The sequence below is a fragment of the Equus przewalskii genome, chromosome 7, assembly GCF_037783145.1.
Source record: "Equus przewalskii isolate Varuska chromosome 7, EquPr2, whole genome shotgun sequence".
NCBI lineage: Eukaryota > Metazoa > Chordata > Mammalia > Perissodactyla > Equidae > Equus > Equus przewalskii.
Genome location: NC_091837.1, coordinates 16,874,977 through 16,898,785, shown reverse-complemented (window position 1 = coordinate 16,898,785; position 23,809 = coordinate 16,874,977). Strand labels below are relative to the sequence as shown.

The window sequence follows — 23,809 nt, the reverse complement described above, 5'->3', positions numbered from 1 at the left end:
CCCCACCTTTGCGTTTTGATTAATTGAAAAAGTAATTTGTTGCAAACAAGGGAAAGATAGGGAATGATTGTGCAGCTGTAATGTGGTCAACAAACAGTGGCGTACTCTGATGAGGCCAATTCTTACCGGTGTAAAAAATACGAGGTTTGAGCCGTCCTGTGCCCTTGCAACCTCGCTGCCTCAGCGGTTTCCTCCTGACCAGCCTGCAGTTTGGCGGCTGCTCTGAACAGCCACTGTGATTCTCCCCCTGTCTGCACAGAGCACCAATATGGCCTTTGGGAAGGTGACAGAGGAGACTGTCTACACCTGCACAGGGCACCCGCTCAAGTCAGACATCGCCAACATTCTGGACTGGATGTTGAATCAAGATTTCACCACAGCCTACAGAAGTATCCTTTCTTGTGTCCTGCCGAGGGCGCAGTAAGTGCCTGAGACCAGAACTTGGTCCCATTGCTCAGGCTGCAGCCACACCCGTACCCTTCTGGTGAAAGACAGTTGGCTGCGTGTGACTCTGGTCAGCTTGTGGTGGGAGCACGATGTCTGCGGATGGAGTGAGGACTTGTCTTAACACCCCAGAGTTCTTCCTGAAGGGCTCTGACCTGGGGGCGGCTTGAAGCTGCTTCACTCACAGATGGGAGAGCAGCAGTTAGACCTGGGGATGGAAGATGCAACCGTTTTCAAGTGGTCAGTATTACTCTTGTTTTACCGTGAAATTAAAAGCTAGGGGAATGATATGAAGCCTTTTTTGGGAATGCATGTGGCTGTGTTCTCTGCTAGACAGAGATAAACCTTATTGAAGGTTGAAAGCCCTTATTGAAGATGAAAACATAAGAAAAATAAGAATTGGGGTCCAACATGTGCAGCTTCAAATGGAAAAAGAGCAACAGCTGCGCTGGGACTAAAAGCCCTACTTTTGGAAGTCACTCACCGGGGTGTGGATTCAACATTCTCTGCACTGTGTTTGTTCTGGAACTTGTTCCCTTTGCCTTAACTGCTCCTCTCTAGATATTACAGAGTTGAAAACTCTCAAGGGCTTGGCATTACATGATATCCTGACAGAGATACACTTGTTCGTGCACAGAGGTAACTTCCACACTCTTCCCTGGGTTAGCAGCTGTGGAGAGGGTGATGTGCTTTGGGGTAACGGCTGGTTAGACAGGGAGCATGTGGCTTCATTTTTGAAGCAAAAATACAGGAATGAAGAGGAAGTATGAACCTGACCCCTCATTTTTAGTTTTGTCTTGCTGCTATTTAAAACTTTGTTCCAAAAATACTCTTTTAACCTTTAGAACTGCTGGGGAGAGTGGAAACTCCTGAAAGCTAACTTTATTTCCACCGAGGGTTTGTATTTTATAGCAATAAGTAGTATATTTTAATTCACATTTCTAACAGAGTATTTTTCCCAAAAGGGGAGGGGGAGAAAGGCCTGTCTTCCTGTAAAGCGCAGCAGTCTTAAGTAAACCATCTGAAGTTCCACACTTGCTCATATCTTCTAGACAAAGAATCAGTTCCCAACCTTGCAGCACCTAGGAGTCACCCCAGACCAATTAAGTGGGCCTTTTGGGGGGAATGGGCATCGGTATTTTCTCAAGCCCCCCTGTGATCTTTGGCGCAGCCTTTTGGAGCAGCTCTTCCCTCCACAACAGCCAACTGCAGACAGAGACTGCCGGGCCCATGAATGTTGGTTCTGACAGTGCCTTTACAGGCCTCTTCCTGGCTGGCTGGCATGTTTGCTTCTGCCCGAGAACATGGTCGGCCCAAACCGGGCTCTGCACTTTGTGCAATCTGAGCATGAATTGACTTTTAAAAATCAGTTGTTTTTAAAACTAGGACGGTGAGAACTCAGCTTTCAAGTTAGCTTGTAGAGCTATCATTTGTTCAAAGAGCAGTCTTGGTAATGCTTCTGTCTTCTCATGATCACTTTGGAATCTGCTGCTTTTCTTTTTGGCTATACCATGAAGAATCACAAAATGGAGTGGATAAACTATGAAAACGTATACACTTTTTACTTCATTAGAGGTGTGGTATCTAGTGATCTGAGGCCTCAAGAGAAGTTTAGTGTTATCTATTTGATGTTTCAACTCATACTTGTCTTGTGTGATTTTAATAGTAGGGAGTGACAGACCTCACTCATTTGATTTCATTTTTCCCCCAGTTGACTTTCCAACTTCAGTTCGAATACATTTATTGACCAAAATGGCAGACATCGAGTGAGTATTTATTTCCCAGTTTTCATTCTTTTCCTGCTGTTATCCCTTTGGTGTTTGTTGTTTCTACCTGCTTGGTTTCAACCTTTTTAAATCATTCATATATGGTATAATCTAAGTTTTAGGTGGTATTATTGAATGATACATGGGGAAGAGTGTGAGTTGCTTAAAGAACATATGAATAAACACAAGCAGGGTACAGCTCAGTTATATACTTGGGATAAAGACCTCAAAGGCTTGGGCTCCACATTGGTTCTGGAAATGCTCTTGTTATTTGGGAGGCCTGCTTCAGTTCAGACATCTATGTCATTTGGGGATGACCAGTCATCCTGCTGTTATTAAGGCATTTTGGCATGCTAAAGCATATTGGGGGGAAAGTAAACATAAATTCAATTTCCCACTTTGCCTGGGTCAGTAACCACAGTTATTAGCCCCCGGTGAAGCTGGCAGCTATCATTTAAGTAGACAAAGCATTGGGTTCAAAATAGACATCAACATAGGCCAACTCTAATTTGCTGTCATTGGCCTTCACATGCACAAATTAGGTCACGTTGTGAACATGAGGATTTTGTTTTCAATGGCTGGGCACTTAAAAGGTGTCAAGATGAATTGCCAATGTCCTGCTTTACTGACTAGACCACAGAACCACAGATATGTCAACCAAACTTCCCAGTGAATTCAGAGGAAAGAAATCTTAATTATGATTCTTCTCTTAATGCATTTTGTGGATAAAGAAATAATCCTTAATCACATAAATTCTGCATATCAATATTCAGTTAGAACAAAGTTAAGTTCAGAACACTGTTATTGCTAACAATTTTTAAAATTTTTCCTCGCCAGTTTGAATCATTTTCATAAATGAGTGTTTAAGGCAGAGAAGAAAATGTTAGAGGACACTTAACATTGCTGTTGAGGATAAGTTTTTATTACCTCCTATCCTCCAGATTTTCAGTCTTTGATCTCTGTTGTTCTTGTTAAAAGGCAGCTGTCTGTGATATTCTCTATTCTTACTTTTTGTTTCATTTCTTTCAGGTACAGACTTTCTGTTGGCACCAACGAGAAGATCCAGCTGAGTTCCCTCATTGCCGCTTTTCAAGTCACCAGAGACCTGATTGTCTCAGAGGCCTAGATGTTGAGGATCATTTGCTACAGTTGTCACGCCCAGCAGTGACTGGAGAACAGGGGACTTGGTTATGGGATGAAGCCACAGTCACCCCACATCTTGAAAACTGTTCCAGGCGTGGGTGGGCAGACGTTTAAAAAGTACTGTGTGTGTGGCTTTTTGGAACAGGGATGTACAAAACAACTTTAACATACAACTATTAATTGTGTTTTATGGGGGGGAAGCAGCAAAAACCTTTTCTTCAGCCTTAAGGCTTTTACAGTTGCTTGGATGACAGGAAACTGGCCTACCCCATTTTGGTGTGGAACATAAGGCTTTCAAAGTCCAAGTGTCTTCCAACTCAAGATAAACAAAACATCTCCAAAATTAAGTTTATAAATCTAATCTGTGGAACAATCTTTGTATCTAAATAGATGTTAGTAGATTTCTGGCCAAAACTATCATACTCCTATAAAAATGGACTCAATTCTCTTACTTTAAAAACTGGTCTTTTTATTTCTCTTCTTGAAGTAGAATTACTAGCAGGCCCCTAATTGTGGTGTATTGACAGTAGAGGAACGTTCACTTAGATTATGCCACTGGGGGCCAGAGGTTGTACAACACTCACTTGTCAAGGCAGGGAGGGCACGTGAGATGGAGCTGGACTGTGAACCGGCACCTGCTCAAGGATTAGGACTTGTTTCTAACTGGAGCGTTTATTTCACAGCAATTACGCTGCATTTATGATAGTGGTCTTCACAATAAAGCAGCTTTCTTGTTGGTTGTATTACAAGTGACTCTTCCTTCCTTAGCCCGGTATACTTACTCAGCTTGCATCTATATGAAAAAGCTGCCTCGGTCTCTGGTATCACAGAATAAACTTTCTTTGGAGGCTTTTCGTTATAAAGTTGTCAAATTCTTATACTACCAAAAGGGAGAAGTCAGTTATTTCCATCATTCGTGTAAGACTCGCTCCCCAAGAACACCAGCAAAGTTTGAATCTAATGGCCAGGTGGGACCTCAAGGAGCCACCCAGAGCCTCTAAGACTATGCTGTCTGTGATATTTCAGGCTAACCACAAAATTAAAAATTTGCCCAATGCATTCCCATCTGTCCAGTCACACTCACTTGTTTTAAAAGGGGATTTTTCTTTCTTACTAGAAGAAATGAAACAGAGAGCCAAAAGCTTTTCACTTCTTTGCTTCAATGAAAGCTTCTCATCTAAAAGAAATGTTTGCCGTCAGCAGCAAAGGTGGTGGGAGAGATTCCTCTACATTTTCAAGTTTTATAATGTTACACTGGCCCCCATAAAGCACCTATTAAGAAAGCCAAAGGATAAGATGTTGCATTTCTTTTAAAATAATTTACAATATATTAAATTTTCCAAAGGCTGATTTTGTTTGAATGAGGCGTCTCCACTGAAGGAGAGCAGCGCTTTTAAGAAGCTGTTTCTGTTTAGGGGTGGAGTGGAGGCTGGCTGATGAGTCTGAGGTGAGGCAGTAGTCAGCTCTGCATGAGAGTCAGCTCGATCGATGACCACACCAGGTCTTTACACAAGGAAGAAGAGACAGCTTCACAACTGTTGGACTTAAGTACTATGGTTTTTAGATACCGTCGAGAAAAACACAGTTGTACCTTAACATCAGTTGAGAAAATACAATAAATATGGTAACGAATGGCAAACAACTGACAACTCAGTAGCCATTTGAACAGCCATGCAGTTTAGGAATACATCCTTGTGTAATCTGACATATAAATTTGTCATCTCCTGCACATGCACACCATTGTTAAAAACAAAAAAAGCCAATGATAGTGTCTGTATCAGTCAGGAGCACAGCGTCTGAGTCACCTGTAATTTAGTTAAGCTAAGTTAATACCTCACATCAGACGGCTCCAGGAAAATTTTGTCCTGCTGGTCAGAGGGGAGCTAGACAAAGGAGAGCATTTGCCAACATCAAAACAACTGACACAGCAGGAGAGAACTTTAAACGATGCCACCACTGCATCTGAAACACAATAATGACAAGTACTAGGCAGAAGCCACACTTCCCAGTTGAGGGAGTTGAAACTCTGCCACTACACAGAGGCTTTTGAGGGCTAGTTACTCTTATTAAAACAACATCAGTAACTGCACTTTGAATCAGAACAACTAGAAAGAGTTCAAATTGCTGTTTATAAGTGGACTGAAGCTTTAAGGTAAGGCTGTGTTGCCGTGGATGCAGAATCCCCTCTGACTGACTTGCACGTGTCACAGGGGGAAAGATGCATGACCAGTCCACTGGAATCTGGTTTTGCTACATTCTATTCACAATCCCAAAGAGAAATTCTATTTCAATCCAAGATCAGATGTTTGGCCCATTACTCCAGCTACTCCTTTGCCAGGAAGATTTATCCTGCTACAAAGAAAACAAGTTAAGACTGTAGCGTTGCTTAAAAAGTCCTGTACGTGAGGAACTCTTTCATTTTCTTGGGGATTGGCAGTGCTAGCACTTGGTAGGTTGTTAGGAAACTTCGAAGGGCTTTTCGGCATAAGTGCTTCAGTGATGATAGGACCCTAGGAGCTGTCCAGAACTGGACATGGCCATCCCTCGTCCTGAAACGAAACAGAAATCGACGTGTAAGGACAGACCTTGGAAATACATGTTTTCATTGTGATGGTTATTAATGTTTCCACTCTGACTTGCAATAGCAGGAGACTCTGGAGTGAGATGCAACCCTGACCGTTGAAATGGATGTAAAGGCTGTGGTGCTAAATAATTCAATCTGCTGAAAGGACTAGAAGAACTCCAGCCACCTTTGATATCAAAGTGCTATCTGTCAGCACAGCCCTCTTTAAACCGCACTATGAGCGCGAATGGAACAGAGGGAAGATGAGTGCCACCGACTGAATTATAGATGTTCCCTGGAAGGTGGTCTCTGCCCTAAATGGTTTCCCATATAAATTCTGCATCATCTTAATTTACGCTTCCTTGCAGATATGGCCCATTAGGTGGCATGAATTGTAGCTCTTTAATTACATTTAGATTAAATATTAAAGAGTAAATAATAACCTATATTGGCAGAATAGAATATTAGAATTTTAAGTAATCTTGGATTTCCTAAAAGGTTTCCTCATAGGCAAGAAAATTCTAGATGCTTTCTTTCCTTAAAAAGCTACATGGTATACTCAGCAGCAATTGCTACCCATCTGTTCAGCTAACAGATACATACCCTGTGGCAATAACTCCACCATGTGGAAAAAATGTGCAGCAAAGACCATTGGTCATAGGAGCAAACGCAATTGGAGTTTTCAGTTCCAGGGCCCAGATCCTGAGGAGCCTGGACGAGAGAAAAAAAGAACATTCACAGATTAGCAGACCTGGGGCCAGATGCCGAGGGTGATGCTAAAATTATTTGCAGGGACTTGCTCTGAGGCCGCATAAAGATGTCTCTTCATTACCTGTCATCCGCCACCGTGGCGAGGTACAAGCCTTCGGGAGAGAAGCACACAGATCTCAGGGAGCTAATGTGGACATCACTGTCGTCCATGGGGGGGTCGAGTTGGGTATGGCTGAGGAGAAAGAAACATGACAGTAGGCCTGGAGTGACAGCCACCCTCCCCCCTTCATTTTCATCCCCAGGCAGGAGGCCAAACTGCCATGGCCATGAAAAGACTCAAGATGCATCTTGTACCCCATACGGAAAAGCTTGGGATTTGCAGACAAGAAAAGAAGACTAAAAAAGTGCATTTCCTAAGGCTCCGAGTGTCTTGTGGAGGGGACTGAAGGGTTACTAACACTCCCTGTGCTAATTTTCTTATGCAAAGTAGGTCAGCCCTCACTTTAATGCCACAGTACAAACTGAAAGTCTTTTTTAAGCTAAGATACATGATAATTATAGGAGTACCTATTATTTGCTTCATAAAACAACAGAGACAAAGGGAAAAAGCAGACCAAGTTGTGAGAACACGAAAATTCATTTTGGAAATAACAGTTTCGATAAGAGGATTGTTCTGAGCTTGTTTCTACAGTTATTAGTAAATGGAAAGAAAGAGTCACTTTGAGTTTCATAATGCTGAATCCAAAGAAGTACAGACAGCCTTCTCTATCAGGAGACTCAAAGGCACTCGGGTCTAATTTGAGAACTTAATTGACAATGAAACACTAGTGCACACCAGTGCCTTAGAATAACCACTGAACCCACTGTGTCTTTTCACCAGGGTGTCCCCTCCCATGCCCCAGACTCTAAAAGGGACCTGTCTAATCCAAGGCGGTTTCTCATCAGTCACCCCACAGAGGAAGTCGTACGCAGGGATTCAGTCCTTACTGGAGTGACCTCAGCCTCTCCCCAGTGTAGGGGTCCCACATGATCACGTTGGTATCGTAAGAAGCTGTGACAAGCAAGGCAGAGTCGGGGGAGAAATCACAAGAGACAACACTGCTTTGGTGGCCCTCTAGCTTCCGGATTAATGTGTAGGACCGCATGCTCCATAGAAAGACCTGTGGAAAGTGACAGATGCCTGGTTAGGGGCAGAAACAAAGTGCTGAGAACATGAACAGTCGGTGAAAGGCAAAGCAATGCCCTCTTCAGGCCCCAGGGCCTGGTGAAGCCAGGTTCTCCACTCCCCTTTTCTACAGCTCTTCCAGAACGTATCATACAGGTTTATAAAGTAACAGGTCTGAATTCTTGAGGCCCCTAACCAATGGACGTGCTCGAGGAACTTCCTTGAAGGGAGAATAAACTGAGCCAGCCTCAGGAAGTCTGCCAGCTACAACATCTCAGTAGAGGCTTCTGCGTTCTGCTTCCAAGCTGTTTGCAAACAGGCAATATGTGCTGATGAAGACCTAAGCCAAGGGCTATCTCATCCCTTCACTTAAAACCAAAAACAGGGCTCAGAAGTGAGCTCCAGGGCCCCCAACAAAGTGGCGGCACCCTGCCAAGACAGTTTACACCGCCCATATGTTTACAGGACCACGGAAATCTGCCCCATGGCTCTACGTCTGACATAGTTCATCACTTTAAACCTTTCTGAGAATCATTAAAAGTAGGATTTTATTTTCTTCCCTTTAAGAAAACGCTCACTTTCACATAGTTCCAAACCTCAAATGAATGATTAACTACCTGGGTATACCAAATAGCTAACTGTTAACTCTCCCAAGTCAGTCACAGCAAACAGCTCGATGCAGGCACAAAATTCAAACAAATTGTTCCCATATTGTCCTTGGGTTTCTAATACTTGTTTAAATAACAGAAAGGATTTCAGGACAAAGTTCAATAAGTAACTGTACATTTTATGATGTGAAATGGAAATTCTAATTAGGTAGATTCAAATTGGATGGTTCAAAGGAAACTTAGATCCATATATGGATGGCAACTTTTTCTTTTTTTTTTTGGTGAAGAAGATTGTCGCTGAGCTAACATCTGTGCCAATCTTCTGCTATTTTGTATGTGGGATGCCACCACAGCATGACTTGATGAGTGGTGTGTAGGTCTGGCCTGGGATCTGAACCCGTGAACCCTGGGGCTGTTGAAAACGGAGTGTGTATGACACCAGGCCGGTCCCTGGGTTGTAACTTTTAAAATCTTAGACTCCAAGGGGAAAAGACATTTAAAAAGCACTGCTTTACCATTCTGTAAAGGCAAACAGCTCCTCTCTTTTGGTTCAGGTCAAAGTGCAAATCAAATGGGAGGTGTGCAGGAGGAGGTCACCACCCACCAGCATACCTTCTGTTGGGGCTGATTTGCAGATGGAGTTTGAGGACACTGGCTTACTGACCCTCTCACAACACAGGCTGCTTCAGACTCCATGTCTTGCTGAACTAAACTGACAGAGGAAAAGGCAACAATGTTTGAGACTTACCGACTTCTCTCCAGCTGCAGAGCACAGCATGCTGCAGTCCGGGGAGATGGAGCAGCAGTAGACCCACTGCAGGTGGCCCGATAGCACCTGGATCTGCTTACCTAGCAGAGAAAAGGAGCTATCAGCGAGCCAACTCTCAAATCCACTACGCAGCAAGACTGAAGAACTGGGAGGAACAGCCACCCACCCAGTACATGCATCTGGTTGTCTATCAACTGAGCCCAAAGGCCCACTTTTTTAATGCAGAGAAAGAAATAAGGCAAGATTTGTCATTTAAACACCTGAAATCTATGAGTATGCTATTCTAATGCCCAAAGGAAACTAGTACCTTCTGTTTCACCAAATCCACAAGATCAGTGGGATAAAGGGTCAGATTTGACAGCTCACTTTGATAGCAGAGATCATTCTTTTCAGGTCCCCCAACCACCTCAAGCACTTTGAAGCATCCCTCCAAATTTGAGTTTGTTTATCTTCAATTCTTGGTTGTTACACTCTGTGGCAGTTTCCCCCATCACAAGGATCCCACTCTATGCTCTCACCCTCGCCAGGCTGTCTGGGTGAGTAAGGGTGCAGAGGAATTAGGGTCACATGCTCTGGGGTCAGGCAAACTTGAATTTGAACGGTGGCTCCACTGTTTACTCAGCGCATAACCCAGGGTCAGTCACGCAACCTCTCCAGTTCTCAGTTTTTGGAAAAAACTAAATGCCCATCCATAGGGGAACAGGTGAGGAATGGTTGAACAAATGGTGATATATCCACTCCGTTAATTCAAATGGAATTGGGGATCTAGATTTCCACGGAGTACTGTTTAGCGAAAAAAGCAAGATGCAGAAAAAAATGTGAAGAATATGAATCCATTTTTGTGAAACAATGACCTCAAAACCCATAAATGTAAGAGTGTAGGTGTCTGAAGAGGATTATGCAAGTACACAGGGAAATACAGAAGGCCCTCGGCAGGGGTTACAAGGCTGCAGGGGGATTACAGCGGAATGCAATGGAGGGGAAGACAAGAAGGATGGGGCGGCAGGAGCCAAGCCAAAAAAGAAAACGGGTATAAATAAATATTTTTTTTGAGGGAGTCATGGTTTCTTGAGCTGTCAGATAAGAAGAGTACCTGGCCCCCAGAGTAGTTGTGAGTGTTGAATAAATTAAGGCAGCTTGGTAGGGCAGGGCCAGGCAGCGGGGAACACTACTTTAGTCCCCTCTTCTCCCTGCAGTCCTCATAACTGGCCTAGTCCACTCTGCCCACTCTCAGTCACCCTCAGCTAGTACCCCCTTCCCAGCCACCAAGTGATTTTAAAGCCACTTCCAGGACCTTCCTTAGCTGGCGACAAGCTGCCTCTGGCCATGCATTAAAAATGGCACTGCCTTTGAGAAGGCTTCCCAGTCAGCAGAGCTTTCTTAGACTGTGTGACTTCAAGTTCCATAGTAATGGGCAGAAACTATCCGGAATCCTCTCAGTGATTAGATGCTGCCAGATGCGGACATTACTAGCACCTTCTTAGCTGTCTGACAAGTTATCAGACTCGTTTCTAAGAGGGCGGGAGAGAGGTCCTCTCTTGTGGCTGTGGGGAGCTGGAACCATCATGGCTTGGACAAGAGTCCCAGTGCCGTTATTGGGGACGAGTGTGCCTCTTCAGGAACCGTCCACATCGCCATTTCCTCCTCCTGCCTCCCTCCAGGCCCTGCGTCCCTGCCCACGTTGGGGAGAAATGGCCTGGAAATAAACTCCCCTTCCCTACGCCACCTTTCCAGTTAAAGATCAACACCAAAGATGTGTGAAATTCTTTACTGGGCTGCTCCCGTAAGCAGTTCTGCTCAAGGCAGAATTCCATAAAAGTTGACCTTCTCTAGCCTGAGAGAACTCTTCTAGGCAAAGACTCTACTTCACAAAGAAACTCTTTATTTCTAACAGAGTGTACCCAACACGGATGACTTCTAGACCAGCAGTTTCCAGCCTAGGAGACTCTGCCCTCCACGTGGACACCAGGCAATGTCTGGAGACATTTTTGGTTGTCACAACCAGAGAATGTGCTGGCATCTAACGCGTAGAGGCCAGGGGTCATGCTCACCATCCTAGAATGCACAGGACAGCCCGCAACAAAGAATTATCCACCCCAAAATGTAAACAGTGCTGTGGTTGAGAAAACCTGTTCCAGATCAGTTTTTCCAAAAGGGCTGATATCAGTAGGAGTGAAAATTGGTTCTTGGTGTCCCCCAAAAATCACGTGTTTTTACACTGAAAGTATAGATGTGCATTCAGTGCATAAATAAACGGTGTATCTTTGGTATTAAAACCTCATGGGGGATTAGAAAAACATATCTAAAAAGGATCCTTAGGAGGCAATAAGAAGAAGGTTGAGAACCACTATTCTAGACAAAAATGACCGGGAAAGTGGAGAAAGGGGCAAATATAGTATTTTTGGAGTTGCCAAGTAGTTCTATCAAGTCCATACCATGTTTATTCAGGTCCCAGATGCGAAGAGTCTTATCTCGAGACGCAGAGACCAAAATCAAGCTGCCACTGGGTGTGAAGCTGAGATCTCTCACGACATCTTGGTGGCCAGAAAGATTCAAAAGCAGGAGCCCTGGCGTGGGAGCAGGAGCATTCAGTCAGCGGGAGAGGCGGCACCCAGTCTGCCAGTCACTGCTACACCCCTTAGCCAACTGGGCTGCCAGTAGATCCTCTGTTCCCTAATTAGAACATGCCCACGAGCCTCCAGGACCTTGTGCCACCCAGAAATGACCTACCTGTCTGCACCTCCCAAATCTTGATTTGCCCATCATTGAGTCCTGTAGCAAGGATGAGGCAGGAGACATCCGGCACTTGGGGATGGTGGCGTGCCCAGAGCTTCCTGCTAGGTGGAGAAGGCCACGGGCTAAAGGCCAAACCCCAGACAATCTGCCCACAGTCAAGAGTCTTCTCCTTTGGGCTGCCTCGTCCTTTTGAATCACTCTTGCTGCTTCGGCTTTTGGCTTCAAACCCTTTAGGGATGCTGGGGGAAAGAGAGTTCTTAATGAGCCTGAAATCGTCACCACGTCAACCAACTTTTCATCCTGGGATATCTAAGATGTTAAAGTCCTAGAAACAAATTGGCCTTCAGTGAATTCTGGTATGATTTTTCTTTTTCTTTCTTTTTAGAATTCATGTAACAGAGGTTCCACTGGCCTTGGATCATCTCATTTGTGATAGCCCTGGAATGGGGTGACCTGCCTGGTGGGATAACTAGATCACAGATGCTCTAGGGAGCCATACGCTTCCTCAGAAAGCTCTCTCAGGTTTTGACGCGTGGAAGGAAAGATGCACTCAGTTTTTCCCATGAGAAAGAGGGCATGCTGTAGGTTTGGAACTGGGGCAGAACTTAGGGTCTGAACACTCATCTGCTCTTCTCCTGCCTGATGAGCCCCCTTACCTCTAGCTAAGAAAGCCCCGAGGAGGAGGAAAATAAACCTCCTTCTGGCCAACACAGTTTGCTTGGTACACACTGATTTCCACCTTCACTCACTATGTTCTAATCAATTAATGAGGCTCTTTCGTTGACTTCTGATGGTACATCCAGCACAGGAACCAACCAGTGGGGTTGTCAAGGAAAGAAAGAACCCACAGAATGGTTCAGGGGTGCCCTGACCTGGAGGAGCTCCTAGCTCAACCCTCTCCTTTCATATTCTACTTATGGGAAACACAGGCCCAGATAAGCCAAGTGAGACTCCTTAAGACCTGGGCCCTGCCCACTACTCCACCTAGCAGACAGTGTATCGCAAAGGCATGCGGAGTCAGACAGCCCTGGGGGTCAGCTGGAAAACGTGAAGTTTCCTGCATGTAGCACACTTTATCAGGGCGAGTATTAAGTCCTACTTTTCTATGTGACCCTGACCACACTCCAGGGTACATCAAACTAGGGGAAATGGAGATGAGAAAGCTGGAACTCAGTTCTATGAGAAGCCCTATACTCAACACACATGTAGCTGGACCTCTTTATGTATATATTTGTTTCCAAAAAGCTGTGAGTTAATCACACTTTTGTCAATTGTGTAGTTGAAATATATTAAGGAATTTTAACCAAGTTCACCTGTAAAATTAAAAGGGAGGAACTGTGGCAAATGTAGGCTCCTTCAGCTCTAAAACTCTATTAGTCTAAATCAGGTTGGCAAACTATGCCCAGGCTGGCAGTCAGTTCTTATAAACGAAGGCTAGTTGGAACACCACCACGTTCATTCGTTCACGAACCGCCCATGGCTGTTTTCACACTAGAACAGCACAGCAGAATAGTCTCGACAGAGACTATATGGCCCTCAAAGCCAAAAGCATTTGCCATTTGGGCCTTAATAGAAAAAGTTTGCCAACCCCAGGTTTAAATGGCCAAATGTAGCCTGAAATTTTATTATTCTGACAAAATGTCTGAATGTGGTAAGGAAGGTCTTTTCGATTGGCCCTGCTTAATCCACACGCCTCACAGACCTGCCTGGCCCTGGCACAGGGGCCTGGGTCTGCCAGACAGGGAAGCAGCACAGAAAACGCTGGCTACGGGGAGAGCTGTAGGACAGCCTGGAACTGCCAAAGTTACCTGGGTTTGATTTTTCATAAAATCCTAACTCCTATATTCGAATTAAGGAATACATCTGTAGCTACTTTACTACAAAGAAACTAGGGCACATCGACATATTAATTCATTTTAATATTATACATTTAATTTCTCTAGAGGGACTAAAATTTAAAAATCTCCATTTTAGGGGTAGAGTTAATTTTCCTGGGGTCACAAAAGCAGGGGCAGAACTAGAACTAGAACTCGAGTCTGGGGCATCCCAGGCTAGCGCTCAACAGATCACCTGGATTTCTGAGGTTGCCAATGAATCAGGGGATGAGTGACAGGAGGTGGCAAAATGCGATTACAGGAAGGGCAAGAGAGATCACTGGGAGAACTTCACCGAAATTAAAGTTTCTAAAAACTTCATTTCTAAAAGTAGTACAATTACCTAATTAATATCAATTATTTGCTCAATATCAAAAGCACTGTAATATTTTTAAAAATGTGTAACAATCCTAACAGGAATATAAAGGCCCTAAATTCCCCCTTTTTAAAGGACTTTTAAAATAATTATTTTAAATTATGAAAATAGAGAAACATGGGAAAAATTTGGAAATGAGAGAAACAATAAAAAAATTACCCAATAATCCTAACACCACTCTAACCACAGTAAACATTTCACTGTAAATTTTTATTTATGTGTATATATATATGTTTAAAAAAAACAAATTTGGGACCATATTGCATATATGGTTTTATAGCTCACTTTTTTCAATAAGCCTTAAACTATAAGCATTTCCCCAAGTTAATATTCTTTAAAATGTGTGATTTTAAACATGTTACTTTCAAAACAAGTAACTTATTTAATATATTAAACAATAACATTTTCTCTCATTATATTAGATACACAAAAAAGGTTAATGCTCAAATCCCCATTTTCCTTAGTGAACACTGGAAGAATAAATACCTCTAGTAAAGTATACATTTGATACAAGAGTAATTTTCAGGAAAACAGATTCTCCACTTTATACTTTAAAAAAAAACTTTTTCAGACTATAAATTTATATCAGACTTAAGTGTGGATATGAAGTTGAGTCTCTCGTATTTTGAGTGCAAGATCAATAAACAACGAACGACCTTGGCATTATCAGTAAACTGAGCACAGAAGGAACCGAAAATCACGATTAACAAAACACATAAGAATCTTTGATGGCTGCAAAAATATCATACGGCAATGCCACAATTTCCTTAACCATTCTCTCATCACTGGATTTTTAAGCGATTTCTGATTTTTCACTACTATATAATTAATTTCGTGATGAAAATCGCATATGGAAACAGATGACCCCATTTCTGAGATTCCTAACAGCTGGGAGAACATTTTAAGGTCCTTGATGCATACTGCCAAACAGCCTTCCTTCCACAAAGTGCATCAATTCACACCCCGCAATCCCAGCAGTGTGCAGAGTACCCATCTCAGCAAACTCTTGCCAGCATTACTTATTATCAAGGCAACAAGCTGCACACTGAACTTATAAAAAACTTAAATTTAATGTGATTTATAAAAAATGCCCAAAACAAAACAAATGAGACCCTCAAGGGCAGGGGTTGTGTTTGATTTATTTCAGGATTCTTAACCCCTAGCTCAGGGTCAGGCAAAGAAGATTTGCAGCTAATGTTGGCTGAATAAATAAATGCAGACATAGAGCTGCCCTGGAACAAACAAAAAGATGCAAATGCTGGGCCATCTGACTGGGAGCTCACAACATGCAGACACGGGACCTGTCCAGCCCAAAGAAAGAAAAACTAGTTAATATCAGAAACTAAACTTAGTCGCTAATAAAAAGACAAATACCCAATTTAAAAATAGGCAAAACATCTGAACAGACATTTCTCCAAAGAAGATACACAAAAGGTCAATAAGCACATGAAAAGATACTCAACATCAGTAGCCATCAAGGAAATGCGAATCAAAACGACAAGGAGATGCCACTTCACATCCACTAGGATGGCTACACCATCATCGAAAAGACAGACAATAATAAGTGTTGGTGAGGATGTGGAAAAGTCACACATTGCTAGAGGGACTGTAAAATGGTGCAGCTAGTCTGGAAAACAGCCTGACAGTTCCTCAAACAGTTAAACGTGAAAAGATACGTCCACACAAATACTTGTATATAAATGTTCATAGCAGCATTATCTATAACAGCCCAAAAGTGAAAACAACCTAAATGTCCACCAACTGATAAATGTATAAACAAAATGTGGTATCTCCACACAGTGGAGCATAATTTGGCAACAAAAGGAAATGAAGTACTAATACAGGCTACAACTTAGGTAACTGTGAAAATATTATCCTAAGTGAAAGACGTCAGTCAAAAAAGACTATACACAGGGCCCGGCCACATGGCCGGGTGGTTAAGTTTGCATGCTCTGCTCTGACGGCCCAGCGTTTCACCAGTTAGAATCCTGGGCACAGACATGGCACCACTCGTCAGGCCATGCTGAGGCAGCGTTCCACATGCCACAACTAGAAGGACCCACAACTAAAAATATACAACTATGTACCAGGGGACTTTGGGGAGAAAAAGGAAAAATAAAATCTTAAAAAGAAAAAGAAAAGACTACACAGTGTATGATTCGATTTATGTGAATGTCTAGAATAGGCAAATCTGTAAAGACAGGAAGATTAGCAGCTGTTCAGGGCTGCAGAGTAGGAGGACGGCTAAGGGATGTGGGGTTTCTTTTTGGGGTAATGAAAATGTTCTAAGAGTGATCATGGTGATGGATGCACAACTCTGTGAACATACGAAAAGCTACTGAATTGTACAATTCAAGTGTACAATTTGCACATACAAATTGTAGTTTTCTATGATTGTATCATACAATCATACATTGTACGATGTGTAAATTCTATCTCAATAAAGCAGTTAAAAAAGAACTCGGAGCTAACGGAATCTCGATAGAATTAATTTTCGCACATACAGAATGCAGGACTCTGGAAACCCAATGATCAATTCCCAAACTGTTCATTTTCCCTCTCCTGTTCTTGGGCAGGGAGACCCCGAATGGCAGGACTGATTTGGGAAAGTGCTCATGTTCTCCATCATGAGGACTCTCTTGTCCCTTTGGGTGCCAGAATACTTACAACTGCTCCTCCAGCGGCCAGGGGATCAGCTTGACAATGCAGTGTCCTTGAGACCAAGCAAACCAGGAACCATCTGGGGAGAAGGCGACACTCCAGGTTTCACAGCTTGACTTCCAATCAAACTGGTGGGGGCGCCCGGGCTTGAGTTCGGCCAGCAGCAGTGGTTCCTCTGGGAGGGGAGACAGTATGCTTCAAACAAGCCCCCTCAGTTCCACGGAGGCGGGGAGCCAGGCTCCCTGACCACCTTGCTCACTCAGGTACAGGAAAGCTGCTGTCTCCCCATGGCAAAGGGTGACACTATGGAGGCTGAGAGGGAGTTGTCATTTAAATGACCTGGGGCGATAACAGTAGCCACAGGCCACATTCCACTGCCATTACTCAGTCCCGGGACTCCAACAGATTGCTGGTTAACCATGACTCAGAGTAACCTTTGTGCGGGTGAACCCAGTGAATGGAGGCCTCATTTTCCTATGAATGCCTGAGGAGGAAGAGAGGAGAGACCAGGCAAGGATCATGCTGCATGGTGCAGATTAGGAGGCCTTCACATGTATCTTAGGTCTCCTCAAAAAGAACCTGCTGTGAGGCCACAAGTGAAAGGAGTATCTCAAACTCCAAGGCTCCGGCTCACTCACCAGCATGCTCCTCCTCATCCAGGCTAAAACGCTCAGCACTTGCCCTGCTTCCTCTCCCTCAGGCCTAATGATCAGGCTCCCACTTCCATCTCCTCTCTGTTCCGATTTAAATCATCCCATCTTGCCCAGGTCTTTTACAAGACTCTCCTGATTCATTTTCCTGCCCCCAGAGACCCTGCTAAAGCTGAAACACACATCACATCACAACATTTCTTTCAAATACATCCCACCTGCCTACACAATAAAAGACGCTGGGCCCCGGCCTTCCACCCAACACCATCGGCCCCGGGCTCCTTTCTGTTACAACTCCCTGCACGCCACATCTGGCCACACAAGTCTTCCCGAGCAGCTCAGGCACGTTCACGTCTGGACTCATTCTCTGCCTAGGAGAATCCCACTTAGATTAGCAACAGAGACGTCTACCCTGATCTCACACTATCAAAGCGCAAGTCGGTCCACCGCTTATTCCATTCTCTCCTGTAGTAACCAGTTTCCTTTGCCCACCCCCCAACCAGAATTTAAGCACCTTGTTCAAACAGCAAGACAGTTAAACCTTCGTTTCTCTCGGGCTCTAGCACAGCACCTTGTGAAGAGCAGGTGCTGGATCGGTGCTTCTTCATCAGCCTGCAGGGCAGTTCCTACATCAATTCTCTACTCCAAGAGAAGAGTCTCCATGGCTGACAAAGCTTCTAAGTTAAAGGCCTTCTGAATTGATTTTTTGACCACTAGGATTGTGATGCATACTGATATAAATACTGGCCTCCATCCTGAATGAGGTCACTTCCTGATGTTCTACTTTAATGGTTTCGAGACTCTGACCCTTTCATATGTTACCAGATAGTAATTTAAATAGCCCATATTTCATATACTTTAGGACATACCCTTATACGTCTTCTCACATTTGGACCTCACTGAAATCAGGATGTACCTTACAAGTGATGTGGATCAAGGCTGCCCCAAGTACAGAAGCCCAAGGTGTCCTGGCCTACATGCTGATCTATATGACCAGATTCACATCTAAAGTTATACGACCACACAATAACCAGACCCCATCTGCACTGAAAGCCTGTAATGACTTTTTACATCATCTTTTCTTTGTCTAGTAAAAATAAGTACCCATGCCTTATAAATTTAGCCCCAACTCTCCACACACTGCAGCTCTTCACTCCCCATGGGTGCTGTCCCCATGCCTGCAGCTCTTCACTGCCCGTGGGGCCTGTGCCCACGCTATTCTCTGAATAAAGGGGCACTACTGCCAGACCTCGAGAGTCCAAGAAATCTTTCTTTTGACTCCTTGACTCGCCCAGCCCGCATCACAAGGACTAACTTTTCATAGTTAAATACGCAGTATTTTTTCTCAGGGATACATAATGGCAATACAATTCATGACATCTTGGATTCAATGGAATAGATGGTAAAGATGCACGTATTTGTGCATATATGTATATAACATTTATATATGTATACATTTTCTGGTATATACTTTATAGGAAAATACATGGGTGTATCTTGTTTTATAGAATGTGTTGCTAGAAATTCTGTCTTTAAATAGAATTTTAATAAATCATATCAAGCCTTTGGTGGCTTTGCTATTCAAAGAAAATTTAAGGAAGTTTCTTTGTAAAGAAAATATTCATTCCCTCAGGTTCCGTGTGTAAGTCTAGGTTTTACTATATTAGGTCTGTCTCGATGAGCATTTGTAAAGGCCCAGGTAATTCCTCCTGGAAATGTGTATGTGTTTGCACATATGATCCTCTCATTTACGCAATTACTTGTCTGTAGGCGCATACTCCTCTGGACGTGAATATTTGCATGGTAAGAAGTTACTTTATATTTTAAATCCAAAACAGGTCTCCTGACATTACGCAGCAATCCCACAGCGTTTTCTTCAATCTCGTTACTTCTAGATATTTTCTTATGACGACACAGCCATAGTATGTTAATGCCTCCTTCATGCAGTCCAGTGGTTCTCAAACGGGGGTAATTTTGCCCCCTGGGGACATGTGCCAATTTCTGGAAACATTCTGGTTGTCATAACTGAGGACGGTGCTACTGGTATCTAATGGACAGAGGCCATGAATGCTGCTAAACATCCTACAGTCCACAGGACAGCCCCCGACACAAAGAATTATCTGACCCAAAATGTCAACAGTGCCAAGGTCGAGAAACCTGGATGTAGTCAAATATTAAATGACATTGACTGATCTGGAGATAAATTTTCATCAGTTGACTTCTTTATTCCATCCTAACAACATCCACACTTGGTTCACTTCTTCCACAACAGGCAAATCATCCACCCTTTTGACACCATGGAAACTCTACGCAATATAAACTTGATTTCTCTCCTTTCTTAACCTCCCACCAAATCCATTATCAAGTCCTACCAAGTCTGTTTCCAAAAGACTCGGCAAACCTAACTTCTCTTCATCTCCATGGCTACTACTCTAACCTATGCAACATCATCTCATCACCATCATCTCATCTAATCTATGAAACATCAGCTTTCACTAAGCAGCCTTCTAACTGCTCTCCTAGCTCCCGCTCTGGCTCCCACCATCCATTTTCCTCACCAGAGAGATCAATTTCAACCACTCCTAGAATAAAATCCGAACTCCTCGCCCTGACCTCGAAGGCCTGCATAAACCTGGCCTCTGCCTTCATCTCCCACCTGAGTTTACACCTCTCCTCTCCCTGCCCCCGGCTCTAGCACACTAGCATTTTCTCACCCCTTGACTGTGCGCAATTAGTTCCAACCTCAGGACCTTTGCCCAGATTGCCCCCCCTCCCATGGCTGGCTCCCTCTCTTCATTCAGGTCTCCGCTCAAATGACAACTCCTTACAGAGCCCTTCGCTGACCCCAAGTCAATCTCCTTCACAACTCCTCACTTTATTTTCTTTACAGCACAATTGCCAGTATGATTATTACCCGTCTCCCCCAACTAGGACATCAGCTCCACAGGAGCAGGGACTTTGTGCCCAGCAGAACTGCTGGCAGAGGGCAGGCAGACAGTAAATATTTGCTGAATAAATATACATGGTATGCCTCTTTAAATATAAACGAAACGGAGCCTCTTAAACTATTATGATGCCTATGCCAAACATTTTGCATGAAATGCTTCTTAAACACAAGCCATACCCAGATTTCACACTCTATTTCTATGATTTGGGGATTTAATCTCTTGCTATTTCAGGCTCAGGAATCTAGAAGCTAAAAGAAGAAAGAACTCAGTGACTCCTGTCTGTTCGTTTCTATAACTAAGGAAATTCTGACGGGGAGTCTGGGCCCAAACTAAACTTGGCTGCTGGAAAAGAAAGCCATAATTAGTGCAGAACTGGAAAAAAAAAAAAACGGAGCCAGGAAGATCCAGCCTCATCTGGGATTGTACCTGCGGTGGCCCTTCTTGGTGAAAAGGCCTATAGATCAAGGTTTTCTAATCAAACATTGGGATGTGTTTAGACAACTAGGCCAAATGGAAAGATATTTATTATGGGACTCTTCTGTGAACGGAGACTCGCCTTAACACAGAGATGGAAGCAATATGACTCCAGCTGGCAGGAAGCTTGGTGATTCGTCCTGTCTCAGGATCTTTGCATTAGATGTTCCATTGGCCTGGAAAATTCTGCCTGCCTGGCCCCAGATCTTTGCCCGGCTGCTCCATCTTATCATTCAGGGCTCAGTGCTGATGTCACCTTCTCAGAGACCTTCTTGGCCTCACTATCTAAAGTGTCCCAGTCACTTTCCTCTCACTCCATTTAGTTTTCTTTATAATCATCACTTACAGATGCTTTCTTGATCGCTTACTTGTTGTTTTTATGTATTTATTGTCTAACTCTTCCCCAGTCCCACCCAGAACTTGTCTATCTGTTGACTGCTATTGAGCTGTGCTGTCCAATACAGTAACCACTAGCCAAGCGTGGCTACTGGCCACTTAAGTGTGGCGAGTCCGAATTAAGAAAGGCTGTTAGGTATATAATACACACTGTATGATGGATCATAATTAGGCTCTGGGTGTTGACACGATGTAATCTACATAGAAATCGAAATATAATGAAATACACCTCAAATCTATATAATGTTATAAACTAGTGTTACTGCACTTAAAAAAATGGCAAAAGAAAAAAAATACAAACCAAGATTTTATTATTAAAAAAAATAGTTGCATATAGTTCAATTGTTGCAAAGTGTGACAATGTAAAGGTGGTGCATTCTTACGTACAACAGCTTTTCGCTCCCAGGGCAGCCTCAATAACGCTGCACTTCTGTTCTGCATGAATATGTATAAAATGTAATGCTGCAAAAAAATAAAATCCAATAACTGAAAGAAAAAAAAATACTACACATTGTATTTCAAAGACTTGGTACCAAAAAAATCCTAAAATATATCAATGATCAATCATGATTGCATGTTGAAATTATACTTTAGATATGTTGGATTGACAAAGATAGTTTTAAAATCAATTTCACTTTCTTTACTGCAGTTACTAGAACATTTTAAATGACATTACGTGGCTCGTATTACATTTCTATTGGCCAGCGATGGCCTAGATAGTGCCTGGCACATAGTAGACACTCAATAAATATTTATTGAATGAATAAATGAATTCTATCCACTGCTCTGAAGATATCTATTGTTGTCCATTGTCATCTCATTTCAATGGGCTTTACTGAGTTTCAAAAGAACGTAACTCTTGGGCCTTTTTTTTCTTTTTCACAGTAGCTTAGCAGCTCTCAAGAGCTCTGCTCATACCCCTAAAACAGACATCCATCATTAGGAAAAACTCAAAACTGGAAACAGATTCCTGCTAAAAAGGGAGGTTAGCTACAGATCCTTTTGGATTTAACTCTAGGGAGCTCATGGAAACAACAGCGGAAGCTATTAAAGATTCATACAAGATTGGGGCAAACAGTGGGGCCATTTAAAGAGATCCGTGGGTAACACATTCACTGAAAAGAAAGGCCTTATCTAGATGGGAAGGCGGAGAGAGCGGCCTCCACACCTTTTACTGAATGCCTGACTCCAGCAAACAAAGAAATGTCATTTCCCAAATTAAAAAGTTACACCACCCCAGGGAATACCCGGATTTCAACCTACCCACCGGCAATCCCTGCTCCATCCAACAAGCCTGGGAAACACAAATAGCAACAATCAGAATCCTCCAGACCAGGACAACGCTCGAGCTTCACTGGAAGAATACAAAGAGGTTCTAGAACAAATTCCGAGCCCTAGGCCTGGACCCGTTCTGAGAATGCTCCCTAAAGAACGTGCCTTTAAGCATGGGGTCTAGTCAAGAGTTCCGACCCCCGGAATAAATCCCAAGCCCGCCCCCAATTTCTATATAGGTGAGGTTTAGGGGCAGGAAACCCACCCCAAACTTCTAAATAGGTGAGGCTCAGGGGCGAGGCGGGTGGAAGGGAGACCCGAGGGCCAGGTCCCGAGGCTGTGCCTGTGCCGAACCGGCACACCGTTCCCACTGAGCCTGCCGTCCGCCGGGCTGGCTCGCAGCGCAGCCAGTACCCTGACTCCCGGCCTCCGATGACAGCGGGGCACAAGGACGCAGGGCCTCACCCAGCAGGGAATCCTCAACTTGCCGCACCGTACGTGTCACCAGGGATCAGCATCCCCAGCGCCACCCCCCTTGACGAATCCGTCTCCCCTGGAAGACGCTCGGAAGCACTTTGTAACGGGGACCCCAGACCCCAGCCTCTGGACAGGCGAGTCTGGGAAGCTCCCAACCTCCCACGGAGGCAGGCACTATTGTTGTCCCATTTTGCAGATACGAAACAGACTGGGGGTAGGTGCACCATCGCACCGCCTGGAAGGGGCAGAGCGGACTCCCACCCCGACCTGCGAGTGCGTCACCGGCACCTGGCCACCCCCCCCAACCCCGGGTATCACCCTTAGGGCTCGGCGCACCCTCATCCCACCGGGCGGAGGTGCCAGGCCCCCGTCCCAGGGGGTGGGGGTCCCGCCACGCCGAGGCCCGATCTCCCCGGTCCCGTCGGCTCCAGGAGACGGGGTGGCTGCCGCTGACAGCGAAAGTGAAACAAAGCTGGGCGCCGGGCGCGCACCCCGCCGCCTGCCCGCGCGGACGGCCCAGGCCAGCCCCCCCCGAGCCCGGCCGAGCCCGCCCCCAGGCCCGGGAGGGCGCCCCCGCCCCACTCACCTCCGGCCTCCATGGAGGACGCGCGGCCCCGCGGCAGGCGGCGGGCGCCTCAGCCCCCCGGGCCGCCGGCTCTCATGCCGCCCCCGCCCCGGCCCCCGCCCCCTCCCGCGCCCCGGCCCCGCCGCCGCCGCCGCGCCCGCCGCCCGGAGAGGCCATCAGCTGCTTCCCGTCACATGGCGGCGGCGCGGGC

General features: G+C 44.6%; 2 protein-coding genes across 6 annotated transcripts in view; one reads left to right on the top strand and one right to left on the bottom strand.

Annotated features, from left to right (window-relative positions):
* RFC5 (replication factor C subunit 5) overlaps positions 1-4,216 on the top strand; it is an 11,059-nt gene extending 6,843 nt beyond the window's left edge. Inside the window, exons 8-11 of the mRNA XM_008515459.2 lie at positions 260-389; positions 1,006-1,083; positions 2,156-2,210; positions 3,240-4,216. Of these exons, the coding sequence (XP_008513681.2) occupies positions 260-389; positions 1,006-1,083; positions 2,156-2,210; positions 3,240-3,336 (360 nt within the window). The 3' untranslated portion in view covers positions 3,337-4,216. The remainder of the gene's footprint in view (positions 1-259; positions 390-1,005; positions 1,084-2,155; positions 2,211-3,239) is intronic.
* Positions 3,802-23,809, bottom strand: WSB2 (WD repeat and SOCS box containing 2). Of its 5 annotated transcripts, none has more exons than XM_070628818.1 (10): positions 23,381-23,542; positions 22,548-22,638; positions 16,823-16,991; positions 11,900-12,144; positions 11,605-11,736; positions 9,149-9,249; positions 7,615-7,787; positions 6,749-6,859; positions 6,520-6,627; positions 3,802-5,902 (listed from the first exon to the last, which is right to left on the bottom strand). In XM_070628818.1, exons 2-10 carry the CDS (start codon positions 22,567-22,569, stop codon positions 5,740-5,742), a joined length of 1,224 nt encoding a protein of 407 aa, XP_070484919.1. In that variant the 5' UTR covers positions 22,570-22,638; positions 23,381-23,542; the 3' UTR covers positions 3,802-5,739. The 5 variants fall into 5 exon arrangements, with proteins under 5 accessions (XP_070484919.1, XP_070484918.1, XP_070484917.1 ...); XM_070628817.1 differs by having other exon boundaries at positions 23,370-23,501; XM_070628816.1 differs by having other exon boundaries at positions 22,548-22,578; positions 23,370-23,501.